Genomic DNA, 11,150 nt, shown 5'->3' with positions numbered 1-11,150 from the left:
AAAAAAAACTGGACCCAAGTTAGATTATTTGAATGATTTGTAATTTTATTTCCGGATAAACATCAATTGAGTTAAATTAGAGGATTAGGCTATGCTTACTTTATTTTTACCACCATTAGATGAACTTACTTTGTTAAAATCCATCATCATCCAATGGTAATTTTTTCACACAACCCATCAACTTTTTATTTTTTATATGAACACAAACCATTAATTTATTTTTTATTTTTTTTTATAAAAAGCCATATCATTTCATTAATTTAACAATACAAATACATCACAAGAATGAGGAGGAATAAAACCTCCCATCCATATAGGCTACATCCTCAAATGAAAGAAAATAGACTACAAAGAGCAATAATAAAACTACAAAGAGCAATAAAACCCATAAAAGGTATAAATAAAACAAACAGAGAAATCATATCCTTCTGGTACGTTGAATTCCGTTAAAAAACCTCAGCAAACCATTAATTTATTTGCTATATATATATACACATTTTGTAAAAGGCATAATTGATTAGAACTAATGAATTTTGTAACCTATAGAAATATTACTCCAATGAAGAGAAGTCCAATGAAAAACGGGCAAAATTTGTTATAAAAATAAGAAAGAACGAAGAGGACAAAAGCGAAACAGAAATCGAGAAGAGTTGCAGCAATCAAAGAAATTGAATGGCATTTAATGGATATTAAACAATTACTAACTTGAAGCTTTAACGGTCACTTCTTCCATTTTACTATTTTATTATTGAGAGGACTGGCAATAACTGCATTCTCCATGTGCATACATGCAAATAAAGCAGATATATTGCAGAAAGACAACTGTTGCTTATTTGCTTGCATTCCAACAACACTTTCTTTTCTCAAAATCCACACTTTTCATTTCAATCCTTACTACATAAATCAACTATATATCATACTTCTCCAAAATAAAATAAAATAAAATAAAAAATATGATCTATATGTTTTGTTTTGAAAGTGACAAAATGTTTAGGACTACGATAGATGTATTCCAATTTCAGGGTTTAAATATCACTCTACTTATCCAACTATAGGAATAAAAATTGAATCCTTATATGTAGAGAGTCTTTCAGAAAATAATCTCAAAACTGGAACAAATTAAAAAATCAAGAAAAATCAATAAAAAAAATTCAAATTGAATTTGAAAAAATTAAAAATCTCCGATTCAGAGTATAAACTAATCTAACTCTCACGAAAGGTAGTATGAAATTTGGTTGATAGATGGTAAAACTTGGATTACAACTTTGGAAGATATTATTTTATATCCTTTTAACCTTATATGGTAACTCGTCAAGTCAAACAATAAATTTTGTCCACACACTTGAATTGTTCGCTCTAATGATATCTTTCTTAATCATCAACATGATTGTTTCTAGTAATCGTTGTACTATTTTACTATGGTTTTTTCTCTTTATACGAATGTTATGTGACTTATTTTTTTTATTTCTCTATCATTACTATTTTTTATGTAATTGTAAATTTTAAGTATGTAAGGTAATTTAATACTCCATTTGTTTTAAAATAAATGATTTAGAAGTAAGAAATATAATTAATTAGTTTAATATTTTAATGAAAAAATTATGTTACCCCATATCAATTGATCACTCATTAATGAATCACTTATATAAAAATAATTTAAATAATGATATATGTGATAAAATAATAATTAATATGTATGAATAAAATACAAACATGAAATAAATAAAAAATTACCAAACAATTGAATACTTTGAAATGGAGAAAGTAATAATAATAATAATAATAATAATAATAATAATAATAATAATAATAATAATAATAATAATTCAAAATAATAATAATAATAATAATAATTCAAAATAATAATAATAATAATAATAATAACATTTTAAAAAATAATATTAAAAGAGCACGAGATAGTGTAGATTACAATGATTAAAGCACTTTCTCTCTCGCGTTAATCATTTTTATCTAACTTGGACATTAGAGTGTTTCCAGTAACCAATCCAGCGTAGGTGGCATCCGCAAGCGAAGGGCAACACCAAAGGTCTTACATCTCCATTAACCAATTTTGGGTATAAACTCTAACTCTCATAAAGAGAAATCTGACGTTTAATTGGTATGTGATAAGAGTTGACTCACAATTTGAAAGGGATGAATTTATTTCCCTCTAGGTAAAATTGTCTCAAACCCAATTCAATAAAGATAAAGAAATATAAAATAAACAATTAAAGCGTCAAAATAAAAAAAAAACATGTAAAACAAACTCAAAATTCTTCATTTGAGTAGTTGACTCGGCAAGTCAAGCATGTAACTCAATGTAACTTGCCGAGTCAAATAACGAATTTTATCTCCACACTTGGATTTGTTCTCTCTGACAACCTGTTTCGTGACAACCTGTTTTCCGATCATATTGACTTGATTGCTCCCAACGCTCAATTGTACTCTTTTACCATCACACTAATGATAAAAAATTTCTCCCTAAATGGGTGTTGTGTTATTCATTTTTTTTATCTCAATCGTTATAATTGTAATAATTGTAAATTTTAAATAGGTAAGATAATTTAATACTCCTTTGTATACACAAATTAAAAAGTATAGTTAATTGGTTTAATATTTTAACTAAAAGATTTTATTATTTTAATATTAATTGCATCTTTGATTAGTAAATCACTTATGTTAAAAATAATTTAAATAATGATATATTTAATAAAAAAATTAAGTACTACTAATGTGTATAATGTGCATCATGATTACGGTGTAGTGTAGATTACAATGATTAAACCATGTAAAATCTTGTTTATTATGTGATTGTTCTAACATGCCTTTTATTTTCTTGTTATTTTAGTGCTTTGATTCATTTCTGTTTTTACTTCCCAATTTACAATAAAATATAAGAATTATGAATTAAAAGCCCAATTCAACTTTATTCCAAATTAAATTTTACAAACCGGAAAACAGTAAGCTTCAAGAATCAAAAGGAATATATAATTTAATATAAATTTTAACGTGGGGGCGGGAGGTTGAACCATCATTTTCTCTCTTATTCGCCTTTTTATCTTTTTCTTTCATTAGCTTTTCTGCTTAAGGGCCCCTAAATTTTTGTACTCTGTTGCACTAAAAACTTAGCCCAGCTTATATGCCACGTGGCATCACTGTAGATCCAAAACCTAGATGGTCTATATCAATTTAGAAAAAGGACACTTATTTTTCACTTATTTTTTCTTTTTTTATTTACGCCAGTTGTACTCCCCGGGCCCACCTCATTAACGGCTACTTTTTCCACTATTAAATAGTGCTTCCTCTGCCACGTGACTTTCTCTGGTTTGGCGGGAGAAAAAGGCGGGCTCCCCCCTGGCCCCACTTTTGTCCTCTTCCCGTCATCTTTTGCGTCTCCTGTCTCTGTCGTTGACTGAATTTATTTGGTCCCACCCTTCCCCCCCGAAGCCGGCAGTAATCAAGTACAAACTTAATTAAGAGAGCGCAAATTTATCCAAATAAATTGAAACCACCATTTTTTTTTAACATTAAAATTTTGAAAAAAGAAAAAGAAAATAATGCTACAGTTAACAACACTAGGAAATTTAATAACATTTCTCAAAAAGATACTTGAAGTATCTCAAAATGTTTCGGGTTGTTGTGCCGGAGAAGGCTGAGATGTAGGATCGGCTGATGACGGAATATCGGGACCGACCCGGCAACCTTCAAGCATGAAAACGATATCAGACATTGTGGGTCGATCAAGTGGGTCGGGTGCTGTGCAAAGTAACCCGACTTTCACTCCTAGCAAAAACTCTTCCCATTCTGATGATTCCGGGTCAAGCTCAAGCAATCCGGGCTCCAACAGTTCTGTTATTTGACCTCTTTGTAACTGCTTCTTCACCCATTTCACTATATCCTCATCTTCACTAAACATAACAGGTCTTTTTCCAGTTAGTAATTCCAGCAGCACAATCCCAAAGCTGTACACATCTGATTCTCTTGTAGCTTCTCCTGTTAATACTGCTTCTGGTGATACATACCCCAATGTCCCAACACCTGTTGAAGTTGAGGCTTCTGCTGGAGTTGTTGTTGCCACTGTTGTTAACCTGTCTATCCCGAAATCCGACAGATGGGCTTCGAAATCTGCATCGAATAGCACATTCTGCGGCTTGATGTCTCCATGAACCATGTTTGATGTGTGCAGGAATGCTAATCCTCTGGCGATTCCAAGTGCTATTAGATGCCTCATTGGCCAATTTAGTACATGACCATCTTGATGAGATGCTTCTTGCAAGAGAGTAGCAAGGTTCCCATTTGGCATGTAATCATACACTAGAAGTCTTAGATCCGGTGGCCCTGCGTAGTACCCGCGTAGAACTGTGAGGTTTCGGTGTTTTACTTTGCTTAGAAACTCTGCTTCTTTTCTGAACATGTTTTCATCCATAGATCCACTTGGTACTGCAAGTCTTCTTATTGAGAGTACCATTCCATCGTTATAACACGCCTTGAAAACTAATCCGTATCGCGTTCTGCTTAGGACGTTTTCTTCGTCAAATTGTCTTGTTGCTTCCATTGTTTCTGCAAGTGTGATCTTGTTATTAAACATAACAAGCTTTGGCCCTCCATTATCTGTGCTGCCACGACCCCCGCTTGCGGCTGAGCTAGCCCTTGCTGGGCTACGTTTCTTCTCCCCTGCTGCACCTTGTTTTAGCCTCTTTCTCCATCTCAAGAGGCTGAAAATGTAGAAACAACAACACAATGACAATAGCAAAGCTCCAATTGCAGCGACCACAACAAACAGAATCAGTTTTTTCCTTCTATCCCTTTCATCTTCGTCCACGCATTCTTTGTCCAGTGGCGCGCCACAAAGGTCTGCATTGCCTGCAAATGTGGTTGGATTGTTGAATCTTGAACCCAACGTCACTGGAATCTCACCTTCAAGGTTATTGTTGGACACGTTTAAGTACACCAAGCTACCAATTTGAGTAAGGTTGGAAGGAATCTCCCCACTCAAGTTGTTAGTGGAGAGATCAAGAGATGTTAGGTTGGATAAATTGGACAAGGAATCTGGAATGCTGCCTGAAAGATGATTATGATCAAGCAACAATGACATTAAGGACTCACATTTAGAGATTTCCTCAGGGATTTCTCCTGATAAATTATTCCTACTAAGATCAAGCACTTTCAAATGTGAAAGGCGAGACAAATCAGCTGGAATTTGACCACTCAATGAATTTGAATATAACTCAAGAATTTCAAGATCAGAGCAATTAGCAATCTCTGGTGGAATAAGCCCAGATATATGATTATCTGATAGTGAAAGAACAAGTAATGAACGAAGAAAGCCATAAGTTAATGGAATCTGACCAGATAAAGAATTGGAACTTAGGTTCAAGTAGCGCAAACCCATCAAACTACTAAACCCTTCATGAACATTCCCGGACAACTTATTTTCCTGCAAAGCAATAACTTGAAGATTAGGCAAACCAGAAAGCTCAGACGGCAACTGGCCGGATAGATTCTGTTTACTCAAGTCGAGAGTTGTAAGCCTCAATAGATTTCCCAAACTAGCAGGAATCTTCCCAGAGAAGCCATTTCTGCTTAAATTCAGTGACATAATCTGACTCAAATTCCCAATATTTGCAGGAATTTCACCAGAAAATCTGTTTCCACTGAGGTCCAATGTAGTCAAATTGCTCAACCTGATAAGCTCCTCAGGTAAGCTTCCGTTCAAAACATTATCATGTAAACTCAATGTGTCAAGTTCAGTGAGATTTCGAAAACTCGCCGGAACTGAACCGGAGAATTGATTTCCGCCTAGGTACAGCTCTTTTAAACCTCTCATATCACTCAAGAATGCAGGAATTTCACCAGAAATATGATTCCCTTCAACATTAAGAACACGCAATGACCTACATTGCTTTATCTCCACAGGAACTACTCCACTGAAAGAATTTTCAGCCATTCCTAGCTGCTCTAAGCTCGACATATTTCCAATCTCTGGCGGAATCACACCAGTTAACAAGTTCCCAGAAACATCCAGTATTGTCAATGTAACCACTTTCGTTAGCCACAAAGGAAACACACCATGTATCCGATTATGCTGAACATCAAGAACCTGCAACACACTATAACAATCCCCTGACTCAGGGCTTTTAACCTCCGTGAATGCATTGAATCCAAGCTGCACGATCCGCAGGGACGGCGGATAAACCGATACATTGCAGAAAATGGACAAGGGAACCGAACCAGAAAGGTTATTCTGCGAAAGAGAAATGACCTGTAGCTTAGGCAGAGCTCCTATGGCAGCGGGGACCACACCACCAAGCGCATTGCCATTAGCGCTCAAATGCACAAGAGAAGAGCAATTTGCAACGGCGGACGGCAGAGTCCCTTCTAAAACATTGTAATCCAGCCAGAGGTACTGGAGATACTGAAGCTGACCAAAACTGGCCGGAATTGAACCAGAGAACTGATTATATGAAAGATTGATGAGTTGAAGCTGAGAGAGATTAGCAATAGAAGGCGGGATTGAACCAGAGAATGTGTTGGACGAAAGATCCACATACACAAGGTTTACAGGGAGATTATCAGGGATTTCACCAGAGAGATGATTTTGAGCAACATTTAAGACTTGCAAACGGGTTAAGTTAGCGATTTCCGCCGGAAGATTACCGGAGAATGAGTTATACTGCAAGAAAACAGCCCGAAGCAGGGTACATTTTGTGAGGGAAGAAGGAATAGTTCCATTAAAGGAGTTAGACCTGAGACTCAACTTCCGTAGCATGTGTAAATTAGCTAACTGGTCACTGAGTCTACCAGCGAGTTGAAGACGAGGAAGACGAACCTCACTGACTCGGTTGCTTATACAACCAACACCATGCCAGTCGCATGGAGCCGCCGGAGTAGAAGAATCCCAACCGATCAAACCTCCAAGCGGATCATGAAGAGTAAGTTTAAAAGACATTAAAGCTTGAATCTCAGCGAGATTTTCAGGGCTGCGCTGTGCACATGCACAGAGAAACAGAAAGAAAATGAAGCAAAAATGGGTAACGGCGGCCATGGAAAAAATGATAGAGAAGAGAAATGGAAATTCCTGAAAGTAAAGAATCAAAGAATGAAGTAATGATCAAGCGAAGCATAAAATACATGAAAGAGGAAGAAATACGAAGAAGAAGAAGAGAGCAAGTCCATGTGTAAAGAAGCAGAACCGGAGAGAGAGAGAGAGAGTGGGTAGTGAAAAAACTGCAGAGAAACAGAAACAGAGAGACCCACACGCATTCAGAAGACGAACAACAACAAAATACAAACACATAATAAATTAAATTGCAGAGATTCTTTCAAAAATTAAATTATTTAACTATCTTGAGGGTAGTTTGGGGATTACGCTAAAGCCTTTGAACAACAACTTTTTCAAAACGGCAAATGGTGGACCTTTTTAACCTCATATGATGTAATGTGGGTTGAATCATTGAGCCCTGTGTGCTATCTTTGCTCCGTTGTCGTTTTGCTTTTTTTTTTTTTCTTTTTAGTTTTATTTATTTGTGACTATAATAATGTTATAGTACCTTAAAAAAACAACAAATAATATTGTCTTCATAGATATCATTATTTATTTCATTTTAATTGAAGTTTAAAGTTTAGCTCATACTAGTATATTAGAAAAGATTAATTCAAACAAATAAAATGAATGTGGAAATAAGTAAAAACAATAAAACTTGAATAATAGAAATTAAGTGAAAGTATATGAAAGTGAAAAATCTTAAGCATCTCTATGTTATCACCATTTTAGGTAGGATTTTAGAGTATATGTTTGTCTATATTTTTAAGCTTTAATGTATGTTTTTTCCTGATTATGCGTGACCATTTTTATTTTAAGGCCTGTTTGTTTACCTACTGTTTGTTGTTGGTGTTTACTGTTACGGTTTGCTGTTTGCTGTTACGGTTTGCTGTTGCTGTTTGTTGTTGCTGTTGCGGTTTGTTGTTTCCTGTTTGCTGTTGGAAAAAGCTGTTTTTCCAAAAAGCATAGATTCTCTACTTTTGTAAAAGGCTGCTTTTCGGGTCTAAAAGGCAAACAGCAGATCACTAACCAAACACATAATGGTGCTTTTCATATGTAAAAGGCAAACAGGAGATCACTAACCAAACACCTAAAACTTTCTCTTTTGAAGTGAAAAGGTAAAAATGAACATGAAAAGTAGCAACCAACCACCCCCTTATTTTGGTCTTAATTAGAGTTTTGAGTGATTTCAGGTAGTTTTAGGCTTTAAACAAAGAAAAAGGTTGAAAATCAATAGATAGCCCGTCGAGCTACTATTTTTGAGTCAACGGAAGAAAATAGAAAGTCAAGATACAGAACTCGAACTCAAATGGTTGCTCGGCGAGCTGGACACAGCAACTCGATAAGCTACGACAGAAAGCAGTGGTTAACTTCAATCAAAACTCTTGAAAGGGTTCGGTTTTATCCAACTTCTCCAACTTTAATCCGGTCAGAGAAAGGCTAGAAGACATATTAAAGATAAAGGGACGACCTATGGCTTGGAGGAGTTGATTAATCCCTATAAATAAAGTTTTTTCATTGTAATTGGATCATTAGTTAGATTAATTAATGCCCAGTCGTAACTTAGTTTTACTTTCCGTTTTCACATACTTTAGTTTATATTTCGTTTTTCCTTAGTTTAGTTTACAGTTTTCATTCCATTATTAGTTTCATAGTTTTCATTCCATTATTAGTTTCATTAAGCAAGCTTTGACATTAGTTTGTTAATTTCCTTTTTGTTTTCAAGTTAAGTTTAACTAATTAAAAGTTTATCTTCATCTCCACTCTTTTCCATCCTGGCTTTGAATTGATAATCCAAACTTGTTAAACATGAGTTCATCTTCTGTCCATCTCATCATACCTTTGTGTCTTATCTTATAACATGAGTTAAAACATTATAGGATAAGATGACAGTGAACTCTGCTTAATGAGTACGGATCTTTAATAGGCATTTATGTCGTGTTGTATGACTTAGCTAGAGAATTAACTAAAGTATTGTTTAGCTCTATCTAAGAAATCTAACTAAGTAATTAGGTAGAGAAGTTGAATTATAAAACCTAACCAAGTAAACGAGTCAAATTAGCTTAGGGACTTTAATCCAAATCAACTCTCTCAACTCGATAAGACAAAATTTGTTTGCTAGTAATTGCAAAGGTTAATTGATATGTATTTAGTAGAGTTTTGGTTTGGTCATCCTACTTCTCTAAGTTTTAGCTTTGATTTCATAATTTTGACAGACATACTTATGCTTGTTCTTCATAAGTTTCTCAATTCTAATTCTTTTTTTTGGTGCATGCCTAAAGAAAGCATTTTTCTTTTCTTGGTACAATAATTAATAATTGTATAAATAGTAATATATGAATGCTTTGGAAGAAGATAATAAGAGTGAATGATTAAGAAACTTTTGTTTTTATCTTTTTGGATGACTCTTTTAAATACGAGTTAATATTTGGATAAGACATTTTATCAACATCCAACAAAGGATCAACCACTGTGTATATCCCATTGAGATTTTTTGAGAACCAATATCATTTGTCAATTAATGGTTAATCTTTTTGGTTTCAATATCATTTGTAACATATGTTGTGGTTTTATTATAAAATGAATTGTAATGTGATGATACGTTTATTTTACAGAGGATGGGGATTCCTTTTTGAAGTTAGGTGTTCATCATAGAGGGAAGTTTGAAATTAATAAAGATACTAAAAAAGAAAGCGGAGTATCTCAATGGGATATACACAGTGCTTGATCCTCTTATATATGTTGATAAAATGTCTTATCCAAATATTAAATCGTACTTAAAGGGGTCATCCAAAAAGATAAAAATAAAAGGTTCTTGATCATTCAATTTTGTTGTCTTCTTTCAAAGCATTCATATATTACTATTTATACAATTATTAATTATTGTATCAGGAAAAAGAAAATGTTTTTTTTAGGCATGCAACAAAAAAAAAAGAATTAGAATTGGAAAACTTATGAAGAACAAGCATAAGTATGCCTGTCAAACTTATGACATCAAAGCTAAAACTTAGAGAAGTAGGATGACCAAACCAAAACTCTACTAAATACATATCAACTAACCTTTGCAATTACTAGCAAACAAACTTTGTCGTATCTAGTTGAAATAGTTGATTTGGATGAAAGGGAGGATGGTAGAGCGAACGAGTTTGAAAGAATTATATTATGGTATAGGCAAAGGAGATGATCAGACAAAGAGAAGAATGTTGAATTCTCATCTTTGCGATTTTGATGCTTAGAAATCGGTTAGGGTTTCAATTGGGTTGAAGGAGAAGGTCGAATATGGTACAAGTAAAGGAGATTATCGATTTCCAGATTCTAATTCTTAAAAATCGATTTGGAGAAGAAAGGTTTCAAAGTTGGAAGATTAGACTTAAAGAACTAGAAGATCGATTTTCGTACTGAGGGAAGAGCATCGATTCTAATTGTTGAAAATTGATTTGGGGAAGACGCAAATGGAAATCACATTTTGCAAAAAAAAAAAAAAACAAAAAAAAAAACTCAATAGTCCCTTTTTAATATTTCTCTTTCCTAGTCAACCAACATATATTCAGAAATTGTGCACGTAGAAAAAAATTGTCCATGTCAGCATGTCGACTCTCCTTTAACGGAGAGTGTCGTCCACTCTCGACAAATGTGTTAAAAAAAGTCTGGATCCATAACGAAATCAATGATCAAGAGCTTAATTTGGAAAAATAAATGATTAGGGGCCTAATCTTAAAACTGGTAAAGTTCAGGGCTTAATTATGCTTTTTGCCAACAAAAATATTTAGGTAATTAATTTATTAGTCTCATATTTTGACAAAACATACTGTTTAATCCCTGTATTTAAAAAAATACACGGTATGGTCCCTAACCTTTTTCTCAATGAACTGTTTAGTCCCTAACGTTTTTCTCGATGAACTGTTTAGTCTCTACCGTTAGACTCTCATGAAGATTCTGTTAATCAATTTGGATTTGAGTCAAAATCTATGTAAAAGAAAAATGTAATGTCTTAACTACCCTTTACCACAAAATCAAATATATAAGATTATCTATAGTCAATCTGACAGTGAAGTTTACACCAATAATAAAATTAATAGAAACATCTTTCGTCATCACTGAAGCAGTT

The 11,150-nt window shown here is 33.9% G+C and overlaps 1 protein-coding gene across 1 annotated transcript; it reads right to left on the bottom strand.

Annotated features, from left to right (window-relative positions):
- Positions 1 to 3,498: 3,498 nt before the first annotated feature.
- LOC136206020 (probable LRR receptor-like serine/threonine-protein kinase At4g36180) lies at positions 3,499 to 7,281 on the bottom strand. Its single transcript, XM_065996919.1, has one exon. It carries the CDS (start codon positions 7,043 to 7,045, stop codon positions 3,620 to 3,622), a length of 3,426 nt encoding a protein of 1,141 aa, XP_065852991.1. The 5' UTR covers positions 7,046 to 7,281; the 3' UTR covers positions 3,499 to 3,619.
- Positions 7,282 to 11,150: the final 3,869 nt, after the last annotated feature.

This window comes from Euphorbia lathyris, chromosome 1, assembly GCF_963576675.1.
Source record: "Euphorbia lathyris chromosome 1, ddEupLath1.1, whole genome shotgun sequence".
NCBI lineage: Eukaryota > Viridiplantae > Streptophyta > Magnoliopsida > Malpighiales > Euphorbiaceae > Euphorbia > Euphorbia lathyris.
The sequence above is the reverse complement of the archived record's forward strand: the minus strand, read 5'-3'. Positions and strand labels throughout refer to the sequence as shown.